At 40.0% G+C, this 17,758-nt stretch overlaps 1 protein-coding gene across 1 annotated transcript in view; it reads left to right on the top strand.

The window, feature by feature from the left end:
- LOC126198914 (retinol dehydrogenase 13-like) overlaps positions 1-17,758 on the top strand; it is a 91,107-nt gene that overhangs the window by 57,175 nt on the left and 16,174 nt on the right. Inside the window, exons 2-3 of the mRNA XM_049935545.1 lie at positions 5,369-5,534; positions 5,676-5,784. Of these exons, the coding sequence (XP_049791502.1) occupies positions 5,369-5,534; positions 5,676-5,784 (275 nt within the window). The remainder of the gene's footprint in view (positions 1-5,368; positions 5,535-5,675; positions 5,785-17,758) is intronic.

The raw sequence follows: 17,758 nt of genomic DNA, 5'->3' as shown, positions 1-17,758 counted from the left end.
GGACAATATCAACTTTGCCATACAGTGTTTATATCATCTCCCATATACCATTCCATAAGAAAGTAAATCCACTGGAATCTGTTATTGTTCGAAAAGGATAGTTGCTACTTACCATATGGAGATGCTGAGTCACAGAAAGGCACAATAAAAAGGCTGTCGGAAAGTTATCTTTCAGCCAACAAGGCCTTTGTCAAAAATAGACAGAAAACACACACACACAAACATAACTCTCACACACATGTGACTTTGTGACTTGCATTTGTGTGTGTGTGTGTGGGGGGGGGGGGGGGGGGGGGGGTTCGACGAAGGCCTTGTTGACCGAAAGCCAACTTTCTGACAGTCTTTTTGTTGTGCCTTTCTGTAACTCAGCATCTCTGCTTTATGGTGAGTAGCAACTAATGTCGCCATCATCAGGTGAACTGACGGACTGAGCTCCTGTGAACGTGCCGGCACGGAGATCCGTACGCTAAGGCTGCTCAGAGGGAACTGGGTTCGGTCGCGGCGGCGGCCGATTTAAATACCCTCCGCCCGCGGCGCGCTCCCTCCGCCGTCCGCGCCCCGCGCCATGGTCGCGCGGTGGAACAGATTGCGACGGCGTCTGAGATGACGTCGGTGTGATGGCTCTGTCCGCCGTGGTCGTCACAACTATACGTTTGCTCGATTTACTCGTGATTAACCCGATCGCTGGTTCCCAAGCCTTGCTAAGATTATAGCCACAGTCACGGTTTATGAGGTCGTCATTGGTGCGAATTTCGATGGCCTCTCTAACAACGCTGTCCCAGTATCTCGACGTCTGTACCAGAATCCTCGTGCGGTCATACTCCATGGCGTGATTTTCCGACAAACAATGTTCAGCGACCGCCGACTTGCTCGGATACATCAGTCGAGTGTGCCTCTGGTGTTCACGGCATCGATCCTCGACGGTACGAATCGTCTGACCAATATACGACTTGCCACATTGACACGGAATCTGGTACACGCCGGCCTTCCTCAAACCGAGGTCATCCTTGGCGCTCCCCACCAGTGCACGAGTTTTATTTGGAGGACAAAACACAGTTCCGGCCCGATATTTCTTCAGAATGCGGGCGATTTTCCCCGAGAGTGCGCCTGTGTATGGAATAAATGCAGTGCCTACCTCCTCCCTCGTGACTTCATCCATCTCAACAGGTTGTGCTGCAGTGGTTGGGCGGAGAGCACGTTGAATCTGCCACTCTGAGTACCCGTTTTTTCGAAATACAGTTCTCAGATGTTCCAATTCCTGGGGTAGACTCTCTGCGTCAGAGATAGTGCGCGCCCTATGTACTAGAGTTTTAAGTACCCCATTCCTCTGTGAAGGGTGGTGGCAGCTGTCTGCGTGCAAATACAGATCAGTGTGCGTAGTCTTCCGATACACCCCATGACCTAGGGTGCCGTCAGCCCTTCTCTTGACCAAGACGTCAAGGAAAGGTAATTTACCCTCCGTTTCAGTCTCCATAGTGAATTTGATGTTGGGGTGTATGGAGTTTAGATGTGTAAGGAAGTCAAGGAGTTTATCCATACCATGTGGCCACATGACGAACGTGTCGTCCACGTAACGGAAAAAGCAAGTAGGTTTCCATACGGATGACGACAGGGCTGCCTCCTCGAAGTTCTCCATGTACAAATTCGCTACCACCGGTGAGAGTGGGCTACGCATGGCGACTCCCTCTGTTTGTTCGTAGTATTCTCCATTAAAAAGAAAATACGTGGAAGTCAAGACATGCCTAAAAAGTTCAGTGGTCTTCTCGTCAAACTTCTGACTAATCAATTCTAGTGACTCTCGCAGGGGTACCCTCGTAAACAAGGAAACGACGTCAAAACTCACCATGATATCTGACTCATCCAACCTGAAGCTATCAAGGCGTTTAACAAAATCCACAGAATTACGGATGTGATGAGGGCATTTACCCACATAAGGACTTAATATTCCCATCAGGTATTTGGCCAACAAATATGTAGGTGCCCTGATGTTGCTGACAATGGGGCGTAATGGTACCCCCTCTTTGTGAACCTTCGGGAGTCCATATAGTCTAGGCGGTACCGGACCTTGGGGTAACAATTTATTAGCGTCACCCTCCGGTAAATCTGCGTCCTTGAGAAGCGCCTTCGTCTTGTTCTCCACCTTCTTTGTAGGGTCAACGCCGATCTTCCGGTAGGAATCGTCATTTAGCAGGCTCTGCATCTTATCAGTGTAGTCCTTATGGGAGACAACAACTGTAGCATTGCCTTTGTCAGCCGGTAAGACAACAATTTCAGAGCGCTCCCTCAGATCACGAATGGCCGCCCTCTCTTTACTGCTGATATTTGACTTCATCGGCTTGGATTTCGTCAACGCATGACAAGTTTCACGACGTATTTCCTCGGCTGATTCTGGCGGAAGTTGAGCTGCAACCTGTTCAACAGCACTAACAATTTCTGCGACCGGAGTGAACTTGGGGGTGGGAGCGAAGTTGAGACCTTTCTGCAAAACTGAGACCGCATCATCACTCAACACCATGCCACTCAAATTGATGACAGTCTTGCACGGAACCTGCAGAGATGGTTTGTCAAGGAGACGTGAGAACTTAGCTGTTTGACGTCCCGTAGCCTTCTTATGGGCGGAATCAGCTGACACCCAGGTGACACCATCAATCCAATCCCAGGAACAAGAAGTGAACTTACTAGCCAGTCGCAAATGTAGTTTGAGTAATTCCTATGAGATAAACTCAAGGCTCCGGCGGGTGAATTGCACTCTCTCACGTACCAATGCGAGGCTGGCTCGTTTCTTGATTCATTGTTGATACATTGTTGATGTCCTGGAGGACATCATTCATATCATTTCTTAGCATTGGTGGCAAATGCAAAGTTCGCTCATTTTTGAAACTCGTTATTATCATAAGGTGTTCTGCCTATTGATAGGCATATGTTGCCAAGCATATAATTGCTATGCTGGCATTAACAATGGTGAAAGGTTAGCTTACGTACAGAAGGATCATTATAGTAGCCTATTGTTGGTTCATATCCATTTTCATGTTGTCTGTCACTTTGACAAGGGCCCCCTTAGATTGTTTGCAGATGACACTGTAATTTACTGTCTAGTAAAGTCATCAGACAATCAATTCCAATTACGTAATGATCTAGAGAGAATTTCTGTATGGTGCGAAAAGTGGCAATAGGCACTAATCATAGAAAAGTGCGTGGTCATCCACATGGATACTAAAAGAAATCTGATAAATTTTGGGTATACGATAAATCGCACAAATCTAAGGGCTGTCAGTTCGACTAAATACCCAGGAATTACAATTACGAGCAACTTAAATTGTATAGACCACATAGATGATATTGTGAGGAAGGTGATACAAAGATTGCGCTTTGTTGGCAGAACACTTAGAAGCCTACATTACACATGTCCATCCTCTGCTGGAATAATGCTGCGCAGTATGGGATCCTTACCAGGTAGGATTAACGGAGGACACCAAAAAAGTGCAAAGAAGGGCAGCTCGTTCCGTGTTATCGCGCAATTGGGGTGAGAGTGTCACTGATATGATATGCGAGTTGGGATGGCAGTCACTGAAACAAAGGTGATTTTCTTTGCGCAAGATCTATTTACGAAATTTCAATCACCAACTTTCTCTTTTGAATGCGAAAATATTTTGTTGACACCCAGCTACATAGGGAGAAATGATCATCATAATAAAATAAGAGAAATCAAAGCTCGAATGGAAAGATTTAGGTGTTCCTTTTTCCCACGCGCCATTCGAGAGTGGAATGGTAGAGATGCAGTATGAAAATGGTTCGATGAACCCTCTGCCAGGTGTGAATTGCAGAGTAACCATGTAGATGTAGATGTAGATGTAGACTTTGATGTTTCCAAAAACCTGATGGATGAGTGCCAAATAGTTCATTCATTTTTCAGTTTTTAGTTAACTTGTAGCACTAAGTGTTTGAATGCTTATGATGATAATGGGGAAAAAAAACTTTGAACTTTAATTTGAGGAACAGGTGGTTGTATCTTTCTTTTTGTGAAATTGGTTTATTAGAGCATACTTGAAAATGGATGGAAATATTCATGTCTTAAGAGAATGTTTCAAAATACTTATTATAGTGCAGAGCACTTCACTGATGTTATATAAGATCACTTGAATTATAATATCATCTTACCCTCCCACAACAGATCTTATAATATTACTGTTATTATAAATTAGTATAAAATTTTTAAATCACATCTGCTGGTGGCAAAGCTTCTGACATAGTAAACTGGTGCATAGAAAATTTTTACTTGCTTAATAATGAATTTGCGTTCTGCCATCCAGCATCAGATTCCCATCAGACCAATGAGACCATTGACAGACTGTATTGTTTAGAGGCCAGTGACTGATCTCAAAATTACGCAGTTCGCATAATTACATTGCCCGGTTACTGATAGGAAAGATTGGTAAAAGAGTTCTCAGGAATGCTGAAATAAAAGTTTGATAAAGTAAATGCTGATTGAACACTAGTAGCGTTCGACTGTGGCCACTGAACAATTCAACAGCAACTCTCCTTTGCTGCAGCTTGAAAAAGTTCTAAAATGCAACATAGTAAATTGAGATGTGGCATTAATGGAAGAGGAAAGTAGGTTTCTTGATTGAAACATGGCTCTTATCTTTAAATTAACCTCATTATTTAACAAAAGGTTACAGATACAAGATCAACACTTACATTTTATGAGACAGCAATCAAAAACAAATGGGGGGGGGGGGGGAGCACAGCTTCTGCTTTTATAGTCAAAACAAATTATGGCGACTGCCTTACAACTTGCTTTGCAGAGCATTTTTTATCAAGTTTCAATACATAAACATTTCTTTATATGAACAGTAAAAAATACAGTTTTTATATTAAATTATGACCTTTTCTCCTTCATTTACAGATTTATTTACACGGAAAAAATTATTCTTAATGTCTTGTACCATTAATTAAATGTTTGAGGCACGTTTTATTAATTATTCAGAAAGAAACATTTCAATCTGCCCAAAATTCATGAGTTTTTGTTTGAGCAGTGACAAATTTTACTTCTCAGCTGTGTTTTAATGTGAATTGATGGCAGAATTCATGACATCATTTCTGCATGGATTGGTTAAACTATGTGATGCAGAAAAATGGGTGTCTGTTGCAGTATCCAAAATGCTATATTGCATGACACTCAATGTTAGCTTCATGAACACTTAAAAAACCAGGCTGTATAATTAATTTTAAGATAAATGAGTGACACAGAAACAGTTGTTTGTGTTTTAACTGTATGAACTAGGCCTATATGAATAATGTGTGTTAGTTGACTGCATAGTACTGCTGATATACCCTCAAAAAATTATAAGTTGTTATTATGTTACAGAGAATATACTGGAGGTCCTAAATACGAAAATAAAACACGTGCTGATGGCAAGGTAGTAATAATTACCGGTGCTAATACAGGAATTGGAAAGGAGACAGCTCGAGAACTTGCACTCCGAGGAGCCACTGTTGTCATGGCATGTCGTGACATTCAAAAGTGTGAAAAGGTAATGTCATAAGTCCTGACATTGTATTAGTCTTATTATACATTAGTCATAATATGTACAAGTTAAACTTGAAGTACTTATAGAAGTATTTTTAAAAATGTCTGAACAAATTTCATTTGTTGTTTTGTATGTCTATTACAGTCAAGACACGAAATTGTTCTGGAAAGCAAGAATAAATATGTATATTGCAGAACATGTGACTTGGCATCGTTGGCATCTATTCGAAAATTCTGTGAAAGATTTAAAAATGGTGAGCTAAAACAACTCCATAAAATAAATGATTTATTGCTTAATATAACATGACAGCTTTAGTTTCATACATTTAATAAGCACTCTTGATTTGATAAAATATGCTAATCCCAGAAACTTTCCTCGTGAAATTTACATGTTTGTTAATTGTATCACTTGCAGCTACAGTAGCATTAGGCATGCAGAGGAGTACCATAGGGCATTTAAAGCATTTGATTTGATTTATTTATTCATAAAGGGATCATTTCACAATGATATAGATTTATGAGCATAATACAATGAAAATAAATGGCTCAAAATATTCATACACATAGAATGTATAAATATGTTTTTATGAGTATAGGACAGGTGGTCAGCGGTGACCTTGTTGAAGGAACCACCCTGGCACGTGTCTGAAATAATTTAGAAAAGAATGGAAAACCTAAATCAGGATGGCCATAGAGAGGAAATTCCACCCTGCTGAATATGTTCTGTGATTTGCACACTGTCGCTGCACATGCTAAGGACACCTGCTGGTGACTGCTGAACAGCAAATATGCTGCTATACCCCTTGCAGTCCCTCCAGGCTGTTCAGAAAACTTTCTCCAGTCCTGTAAAATGTGATTTATTCATCTCGTTACATACAGTTTTCAAATCACTTTATTTTATGTATAGGAGATATATCAGGTTTTACAGTAACATTTTAGGAGAAATACAAATGTTTACATTATTTTATATACATTTGTGAGATACAAGTACACATTATTAATTATAGATTTCAGTACACAAAAAGTTGTAATTCCCTTGTTCAAACTTTGAAACTAGGCTCAGTTATTTCTTCATTAGAATTATAGCTCTTTTCCATGAGAAGAGTAAAGAGTAATCATTTTAGCTAATGAACCTCCATGTTAAATATGTAGCTGCCTTTTACTTTATTGTAAATTTTTACCCCTTTTGCTCTGGTGGTTAAAATTACCTCTGTGGTGAGTTTTGGTGGAAAAGGTCAAGTATATGTTTATTTTTGTGTAAGAAAATTGACAGATTATGTGTGTTACGGGAGAGAATGGATAGTATTTTTAAATTTTTTAAGAATAGTCAACAGGATTCCATTTGTTTGGCAACACACACATTACTAATTATTTTCTTTTGTAACACTAGGAGCCCTGCAACACTTGCTGGATTCCCCCCAGAAGATTATGGCATAACAAATAACTGTCTCAAATTAGTAGTGATAGACTGTCCTTCTGGCATCTCTGTTTGTGGCACCTGACAAAATACACGTTACAAATGCTAGGGTATTCAGGTTATTTACTAAACAGGCAGTGTATACATTCCCCTTCATGTTTTGATCAAGATTTAGGCCTAAGAACATTACATGGTTTGCTTATGTGAAATATTGATCATTGTAAGTTAGTTTTATTTTACTTTGTTCTTATGATTTAGTTTTAAATTGCATTGATTTGGTTTTAGTTTTTGTCTTTAGTTTTTTTATTTGTTTATGTTAGGTTTATTTGTTTTATTATTAGTTTTAATTCTAATTTCCTTCTTTTTTTTATTGTATTTGTTGTAGTATGAGTTGTTATTCTAATTCATTTTGTATTAATAATGATCCTTTCCTTCTATCCCGTGAGATTTTTTTTTTTTAAATAAATTAAAAACACTAATCAGCTACTAAACCATCTTTATCTTCTATGGGTTGCAGGGGTTACGACCCCTGGGGAGGGACTCCTTGGGAAATTATGTCCTGTTTGAGGAGTAATTGCTTGAATTTGAAGTTACTGTTACTCATTGTTTCCTGTCTATTAAGTAAGAGTCGAATTATTGTACAGTAGTGCCCCTGATTTCTTATTTCAGTAATTGTCGTTCATTTTGATAGAACCAAGATTCAAGTTTTTCTAAAGTATTTTTAACACTTTCTGGAATTCTTTCAGGCACCTCATTTTTGATTAGAATTTATATATCATTAGCAAATAAACTCAATGAACATCAGTAGCAAGTGGTAGGTTGTTTGTATAGAAAAGGAACAGATAGTGGTCCAGTATCAAAACTTGTGGGACTCCTTGGGAAATTGTGTCCTGTTTGAGGAGTAATTGCTTGAATTTGAAGTTACTGTTACTCATTGTTTCCTGTCTATTAAGTAAGAGTCGAATTATTGTACAGTAGTGCCCCTGATTTCTTATTTCAGTAATTTAAATAGAAATAGGGAGCGAAGCAGATGGTTTGTCAGATCACAGAATATTCCTATAACATTTCTACCCTTGTCTAATGATGAGCATATCTTTTGATTAATGTTATTGCCACTTTTACAGTGCTTTATCCTTGTTGGAATCCAAGTTGATTTTTAAAACTTATGTCATTCATAGTAAGGAAGTTTTCCATTTGTTTTGCTGCAGTCTTTTCAAACAATTTGAATAAGACTGGCAGAAGAGAGATAAGGTGGTAATTCTCCACACCTTCTCTTGATCCTTTTTTGAATCACAATTTTATCTCAGTGCATTTCAGTTTAATTTGAAAACAACCCTGCTCAAAGAATTGGTTTATAACAATTGACAGTGATAACACACAACCTCGTTCCAGTTGTGGATATTTCATCCCACCCAGATGGGGTTTTGTTTTTTAAAGACAATATTTCAATTTCCACCTCTCTTGGTTCATTCTATCTTACAAGAATTATACATAGAAGAAACATTATCTATAGAAAAAATCACTAATCTGGTTGAGAAATTTTTAAGGGAGGGCATATAATGAGAAAATATATGGCTACATATAAGATGATGTAACTTTTACGCTTTGAGAGTGAATTGAACCAAATTCTGCACATGGTGTCATTGTTGTATTGGCTATAATCTGGATTATTTCTTTTTCAATTCTTTTTGTCAAATAAGTTTGGCAAGGCATTGCTGGACACTTTTAGAACATGTACTACCACATAAGAAACATTTTCTAAGAACTTACTTTATTTATCACTTTCAAAATGTAGTAAGTTATTCTTAGTAATTAGATAAACAAGTCTATGTACCAGTTTTTTTAATATCATTCTTAAAAATCTTGCAGCATTTTTTTTTTAATTTATATGTATGAAACACTGGAATTTTTATTTCATAAAAAATTAAATAAATTTGATGATAAAAGACTTGGAAAATTTTGTGCCACAGACAGTTGTGTTATAGTACATACAAAGTCTGTACTAAATTTCACTTTTTTATCTGTAGTCGGTCAGTGGAAAATGTTCCTTTATATATTTAGAAATGAAATTCACGGGAAATGCATAAAAAATACATTATTAGCATTTATACCAGAAATAAACACCATAATGTTGTTCATAACCATGCATTTGGCCTTTCTGGTCTTCACATACCTGTTTACTTTTAGTTTGATCCTTCTGTTGTGCCCTTTTGGCGATATCTTTCATTGACGTTTCAGAAGTAGCAAAATGCACATCATCACCCTTCTTCAGTAAGTCTTCAGTGAAGCAACCGGCATTAAATCCTAGTCTCATAAGGGTCCTGACTGTTTCAGTGTTGTTATCATCGAACTCCAGACTAGCATCATATGAGGAAATTTTAAGAATAGTAGATGAGCAAAATGTTGTTTTTTGGTATCTCTTCTCCATGAAGTTCTAAAAGCTTTCGTTTGATTTTTGTGTTCAGCCATGTGTGGATTTCTTTAATAAATCATAAATAATTGTTTTGTAAATGGGCTCACAGCCTTCTATAGTGTACAGATGTTTTCGCTGGTGGAAGGAAATAATAAAATATCACAAACGAGGACAGAGAAAAGGGGTATGGTACCATGCAGTAATTGAAACGAGATGGATTTTACATAATTTGTAGCATGAACTAACTTTGAGAATTGGAGACAATGAAGTTTAAATTTTCATTGGTAAAAGTATATGTTACGTAACTATCTAGTGCCAGGAAAAAAGATTCAACGGTTTTGACCAATTTTACGTACATCCCCTCTTAAGGGATGATTTACCCTACCAGTGACAACAGGTATTTGACCGTGTATGGTACCATGCCCATCTTCTATACTCTCACTAATTAACTCTACCACCTTCTCATTCCCAGTCCTGTTAAGGTGCATGCCAGATGGGGCTCCATCTCCAAAGTATACCACCAACTGTCATCAGTGCTATGTTGACACAGGCCACAGTTATCAGCATCATTCCCAGCTCTGTACTGGCTTGCTGTACCACACTGGCAAGACCGGGCCAGTTGTGCTGCCGGAACAGCTTAATCAAGATAAAAAGTATTATTGAATTTGGATGCACATGGGCACAGATTCCCACTTCTTGAGTAATTCAGCATTTGTTGGCAGGTGCTTAGTCATGAGAGGTGATGGCTGTGACTTTGACTTACAAAACACTGCATTTTATCTCCAGCAAATCTTCATTCTGGCCAGATGTTTGATAAATATATTAAAGCAGGTGACTTTTGCACAGTGGCCAAAATGAAACAGTCCTGAAAAGTGTATTTGTCATGAAATGCCAACATAATTTAAGGAGCAAAAAGAGATCATTAGAAATCATGATAGACACAATTTTGTGTGTGAGCAGCGGATGCCCTAGCCTGCATGAGGGGCTTTGTGTGTAGACATCTACCTATAACAAGTTGGTTGTCTCAGAGTAGCAAACATTGTTAAGTATTCAGTGGAAATGGATACAAATTGATAGTAATGACAAAGCAGTATGAGATGATTTTCTAGAATTATTTGAAGCAAAGTTCATGTAAAACAGCTTAAGGATGTAAATCTGTTGGCAAAACCTCAGGCATAATTTTCAGCACAAAACTTAAGTCACAGAACAAGGACTCTTAAGCACCAGAAAGTCCTCAGCAGTATGTTGAGCAACTGTTGGATAGTGTTTAGGTTAGTTTTTGGTAAAAGAATTGTGTTACATTTTGTAAACCAGGCATTACTCACAAAACTGTTAATGGTTAGTTGTAGATCTGAAATCTGTTTATCTGATTTGTGGATCAAATGGCAGAAGTGAAATGACAGTGTGGATGTTATCAGTAAGATAGGGCAGTGGCACACAAACCTCACATGCGACCTTCGCATGTCTGAAGAGGACAATCAGCAAAGGAAGTAAAATCTCCTGGCTTTCTCTCTCCCTTTGTGGAGCAAGTTGAAGTGCCCGATATACTTAAATAATCACGAGCCTGGAAGAGACACAGCAGAACAATGAAAATTCTATTCCTTCCACATGTCAGGCAGAGCTTCTAAATTTGTCTCATAGTTTGATAAAACGCGTACAGTTCCAAATTGACATCTGTGGATTTCCTTCATCATCTGTAAAGAACAGTTCTATTCTTTAACCAATGTATTTATTTTGTGACAGATGTGTAAGCATTTTTGGAGACAGCTCTCTTTTGACCACCCTGCATGTACTTCCAAGAATATAATGAATACAAGGATTGCTGAAACATGAGAAAGAATAATTTTAATATTATCTCTTGCAAAATAAGTGATTAACATTTCTTTCTGTAATTGTTTTCAGAGTCAATGCTTGTTGCTGTTTTGAAAATCATTTTGTTCAGAAAACAGCACAGTATGCGCATAATAATTTAAAACTACCATTATTGTGGTGATGGTAGACATTAACTTAGTAAATCCATTTACGTAAAGTTGTATTGTATTCTTGGATGTGAAATACTGAGGCATGGGTTCATCCACTTCACTGTAAGGGTGTTCTGTCCTTGGTCACAATAGCACATTTTGTTTGTGAAGTGCAAGGGCTATGTTTTAAGTGCATCTGATGAGTCAATGATAGTGACAAAGGCAAGTGGCATTTTAGTTTCATGCGTGTGTTCCAGGTGATGATGCAAGAAAAGGGGGAGGTTGTTATTTTCTGCCTGCACATACCTTAAAATGATCTGCCAAACTTTAGATCCTCATTTGACAAATGAGTCTCTAATTATTCTCCATTTTATTTTCTCATGACTCTTGCTATGTTTCACTGTTCAATCATCTTACTGAACAAAGTGCCACAATGGTTCAGACACTGAAGTTAGGTTGAAATCTCTTTTCAGCCAAGTTCGTGTATGTTTTCCATTCTTTCTCAATATCACATTTATTGGATGTCAGGTAGGTTCCTTTAAAAAGAGCCACAGCCAATTACTCCCCACAGCTTGGTCAGTCCCAGCTATCTCCAGTGAATTTCTACCTGTAATGACAATGTTGCTAACAAGGAATTCTAATATTCCTTACTTCCTCTGACGACTGTTTTTGTGTTCCATTAGCTTGTCATTTTCTGCTGCCAGTGAAACAGTTGCATCTGTATCAAATTCATTATGCAATGAAAGATTTGATGTGCTCTTTTCCTCAGTGTCTTGTCGAAATATTTGAAACTGACTCTCTTGGTTCCTCTGAACATCAGTGTAAGGATTTTATTAACATTTATAAAAGCACATTGGAAAATGAAGTTTAAATGTTCACGGCTAAAAGTGCTTATTTCTCCAAAGTGGAACCAAATACCTTCTCTAAACCACTATGATATGCAAACTCTTGCAGTTTTTCCATTGTATCATACACTTAAGCTTCTGTCAACTGCATAGAATCCCAGATGGTGTTTCACATACCACCATACAAAATCAGCACACATTTCAGTAGGTGAAATTTTCAAACTTGATGACTCACAAATACTTTCTCAGCTGAGTTGTATCAACAGATGCAAGCTGCAGAACACATTGTCAGCTTCATGCCACACTCAGGAGCACCAGTCCAATAAAAGTGAAACTTTTATTAGTTGTGATGGTTTGTGTTGTAAAGTAATTTATGTTAAGTGACAACTTATATAAACTGAAGGGGGAAAGGTAATGAAAAGGAAAGAACTAATGATATCAGCAACATTGAGACTCTACGTAGAATCAGTGGCGACGAGTGAAATTGTCAGCAAGCTCCCCAGCTGACCCACACTTCCACCTAGCGCCACCTGTCCACAGTCCCTGACCATGTCTTCTATGATGGCTAATTTTAGATTTCTGCTGGAGGTCAAATGTAAATGTGCATCCACACTGAAGGTTGTTCATTCATTGCCCACTGAGGCAAATCAAATATACGAATACGCAATGTCTGTTAGTTTGAACATGTCCAAAAGAACAGACACCATACGTGATCTGCAGGGTGCCAAGATATACTGCACATTTGCAATAAACTCTATGTCTGGGTGGTACAGAGGTTAACACAACTGCCATGTAAACAGGAGATCCCAGGTTTGAGTCTGAGTCCAGCGTACATTTTGACTCGTCACCACTGATTCCACATAAAGTGCTGATGCAGCTGATGTCATTAGTTCCTTTCACTTCTCCCTCCCCTCCACCTTCAATTCACATAATATGTGTCACAGGTGTGGGTTACATGTGGTGTTTGTTCTTTCAGACATGTCCAAATGAACAGAAACCAAGCATTCACGTAAGTGACAACTTGATAATTTTGTTCATATTACATTTTTAAGCAGTTGAGTATATGTGTTTTGTTAATATGGGTACTGAATTATTGGGCTGGTGGCTTCCGTAACTGATAGAACTGCTCTTGCTCTCTTTATTCATAAATGACACCACAGAGAGGGTGAGCAGCAATCTCCTGCTGTTTGCTGATAACCCCATGATGTACAGGAAGGTGTCATCGTTGAGTGACTCTAGGATGATGTAAGATAACTGAGACAAAATTCTAGTTGGTTGACGAATGACAGCTTGCTGTAAATGTAGAAAAATGTAAGTTAATGCAGATGATTAGAAAAAACAGTCCCATAATGTTCGAATACAGGATTGGTGGTGCACTGCTTGACATGGTCATAATGATTAAATCTCTAGATGTAACAAGATTTTAAACATGGCTGCAGCAGCAACTGTTAAAATTCTTCACATAATATGTGTCACAGGTGTGGGTTACATGTGGTGTTTGTTCTTTCAGACATGTCCAAATGAACAGAAACCAAGCATTCACATAAGTGACAACTTGATAATTTTGTTCATATTACATTTTTAAGCAGTTGCAACTGTTTTGGCTGTCATCCTTTTATTCTCTAGATGTAACATTGCGAAACAATATGAAAGTGAGTGTGCACGTGATGATAGGAGTAGGATAGGTAAATGGTTGCCTTTGGTGTATTGGGAAAATTTTAGGAAAGAGTGGTTCGTAAAGAAGACTGTATGGAACACTAGTGTGACCCATTCTTGAATACTACTCCATTGTTTGCCAATCTCAACAAGGTCAGATTGAAAGAAGACACTGAAGCAATTCAAACATAGTCTACTAGATTTGTTACCAATCGAGTCGATCAACATGTGTGTATTATGGAAGTGCTTTGTGAAGTCAAATAAGAATTCCTGGAGGAAAGATGACATTTTTCCTGAAACACTATTGAGGAAATGTAGGGAACCGGCATTTCAAGTTGACTGTCAGTCAATTATACTGCTGCCAACATCCATTTCGTAGAAGGACCACAAAGATAAAGTAAGAGAAATTAGGGCTCGTCCGGAGGCTTAGAGACAGTCCTTTTTCTCTTACACTATTTGCAAGTGGAACAGGGAGAAAATGAAGAGTAGTGCCATCACTGTACAGTGGCTTGCGGAGTATCTATGTAGAGCTTGCGGAGTATCTATGTAGATTTAGAGGTAAATGAGGAAACAGGATTAATGAAGTCTGAGAGAGGAAGGTGCGATCAACAGTCTGTGCCGGCCGAAGTGGCCGTGCGGTTAAAGGCGCTGCAGTCTGGAACCGCAAGACCGCTACGGTCGCAGGTTCGAATCCTGCCTCGGGCATGGATGTTTGTGATGTCCTTAGGTTAGTTAGGTTTAACTAGTTCTAAGTTCTCGGGGACTAATGACCTCAGCAGTTGAGTCCCATAGTGCTCAGAGCCATTTGAACCAACAGTCTGCAGGAGATGTGGATAGTGAATGCCTAGTGTACAAGCAGCTCATATGAGAAAACATTGTGGCCTGCCTCTCTGGAGCAAATGACTCAAACAAATTTCTATTCTGGTCTCTCTCCATTTAACTAGTGTACCATCTAAAAGTAGGCTGTCCCAGCTTGTGATCTTCCTGTTGAACTGCACAGCACTCCCTGCTCCGTAGAGTATTGTCACTGGTTGTGAACAGCCAAATGGGCCAGCGATACGTAGCACGACAGATGGCACTGCGAGCCTTTTGATCTGCCTGACACTCTTTACATGATCAACACCCAAATACTCTTTAGCTGCTACGACATGTGTCATACTACTTTAAGGAAATAGAAAGTTAAGGAAATAAATAAAAAAACAACTATTTTAAGAGAAATTTGATTGTTTATTGAGCTTCTGAAATTTTAAATTTTCTGTTCAAAACAAGCAGAAATACCTGGCAGTAAAGTGTTTGCAGCCGTATTGCAGAGAATGTTCTTCATTATTGCGACCTGAAGAAGAGATCGTTCCTTGATTTTTATTCTTTTCATTGCTGAGAAAAGCTACTCACAACAATATGTAGATCCAAACATGCATATCATCTGTGCAGCTTGCGACATGTTCTTTGCTGATGATTGATACCACCTTGACAAATACAGTGTGTTGTAATATCTGTCTTCCAGAAAATTTGAATTTTCCGAGTCTTTAACTTCTAACTGTAGTGATGATGGCAGGTCATCAAGTGAAAATGAGAAAAGTGTGCTGAACAATTTCATTTCCACTTCCAAAGTGGTAAGCTCTTGGTATCTTGTTTCAAAAGACGTGATGACTTTTTTTATCTTGACTTGGTAAATACTGAAACTGGTACTTTCAGATAGTTTTAAAGCAGCCAGAGGATTGAAGAATGTTTAAATTCCATTACTCATTTGCTTCTCATACAAACATAACTTTTTTGATCGTGCATGTCAAGTTATCAGTAACTCTTCAGCCTCAATGACAAATTTAAATTGTTGAGATACAAAGAAATATATCAGCTGGGAACACTAGGTCTGATATCCATATTAATCATTCAAGCAGTGCATTTCTTCCCCTTTTATGTCAAAAAAGATAGCTATTTTCTCGTGAATGGGAAAGAAAACATCAAGGACTTTTCCCCGACCAAGCCAACAAGCTGTGTGTGGAAGGTATGTCACCACACTCCGCTTCCATATCTTTCAGGAATCCTTTGAAATGGCAGTGTTTTACTCCATGCCGCCATACGAAATTCACATATTTGACCAGGACTTGCATTACAGCATCTAGTTCCACTGTTTTAGCACACAGTGCATCTTGGGAATGAAAAATGAACAGTAAAAACATCAATCTGAAATTCACTTTTGGTTTTATTTTTTAAATGAGAAGCAAAATCTTTATGACGTCCAATCATTTGTGCTACACTACCTGTGGTTACAGAGTGGAACTTATCCCACAGCAAATGCATCTTGTCCACTGATTCACAAACAACTTCAAAAATATCAGATCCTCTGGCAGCTCCATATCGACACGCATACACAAATATTGAAAGCTGAGCTTCGGATATTTCTGTGCTTTTGTCAAGTGTGTGCAAAGGTACAGCAAAGCTAATGAGACATTGTCCTCCCTTCAACTGCCTGCACCTCCCTTGGAAACAAACATTCTTTAATTTCTGCCATACATGAAATTATGAGAGTTCCCACTGAAAGCATCTTGCCACTCATCGCTATGAAGTGAGTGACTTTGTACACTCCTGGAAATGGAAAAAAGAACACATTGACACCGGTGTGTCAGACCCACCATACTTGCTCCGGACACTGCGAGAGGGCTGTACAAGCAATGATCACACGCACGGCACAGCGGACACACCAGGAACCGCGGTGTTGGCCGTCGAATGGCGCTAGCTGCGCAGCATTTGTGCACCGCCGCCGTCAGTGTCAGCCAGTTTGCCGTGGCATACGGAGCTCCATCGCAGTCTTTAACACTGGTAGCATGCCGCGACAGCGTGGACGTGAACCGTATGTGCAGTTGACGGACTTTGAGCGAGGGCGTATAGTGGGCATGCGGGAGGCCGGGTGGACGTACCGCCGGATTGCTCAACACGTGGGGCGTGAGGTCTCCACAGTACATCGATGTTGTCGCCAGTGGTTGGCGGAAGGTGCACGTGCCAGTCGACCTGGGACCAGACCGCAGCGACGCACGGATGCACGCCAAGACCGTAGGATCCTATGCAGTGCCGTATGGGACCGCACCGCCACTTCCCAGCAAATTAGGGACACTGTTGCTCCTGGGGTAGTGGCGAGGACCATTCGCAACCGTCTCCATGAAGCTGGGCTACGGTCCCGCACACCGTTAGGCCGTCTTCCGCTCACGCCCCAACATCGTGCAGCCCGCCTCCAGTGGTGTTGCGACAGGCGTGAATGGAGGGACGAATGGAGACGTGTCGTCTTCAGCGATGAGAGTCGCTTCTGCCTTGGTGCCAATGATGGTTGTATGCGTGTTTGGCACCATGCAGGTGAGCGCCACAATCAGGACTGCATACGACCGAGGCACACAGGGCCAACACCCGGCATCATGGTGTGGGGAGCGATCTCCTACACTGGCCGTACACCACTGGTGATCATCGAGGGGACACTGAATAGTGCACGGTACATCCAAACCGTCATCGAACCCATCGTTCTACCATTCCTAGACCGGCAAGGGAACTTGCTGTTCCAACAGGACAATGCACGTCCGCATGTATCGCGTGCCACCCAACGTGCTCTAGAAGGTGTAAGTCAACTACCCTGGCCAGCAAGATCTCCGGATCTGTCCCCCATTGAGCATGTTTGGGACTGGATGAAGCGTCGTCTCACGCGGTCTGCACGTCCAGCACGAACGCTGGTCCAACTGAGGCGCCAGGTGGAAATGGCATGGCAAGCCGTTCCACAGGACTACATCCAGCATCTCTACGATCGTCTCCATGGGAGAATAGCAGCCTGCATTGCTGCGAAAGGTAGATATACACTGTACTAGTGCCGACATTGTGCATGCTCTGTTGCCTGTGTCTATGTGCCTGTGGTTCTGTCAGTGTGATCATGTGATGTATCTGACCCCAGGAATG

This window comes from Schistocerca nitens, chromosome 1 (assembly GCF_023898315.1).
Source record: "Schistocerca nitens isolate TAMUIC-IGC-003100 chromosome 1, iqSchNite1.1, whole genome shotgun sequence".
Taxonomy (NCBI): domain Eukaryota; kingdom Metazoa; phylum Arthropoda; class Insecta; order Orthoptera; family Acrididae; genus Schistocerca; species Schistocerca nitens.
The sequence above is the reverse complement of the archived record's forward strand: the minus strand, read 5'-3'. Positions and strand labels throughout refer to the sequence as shown.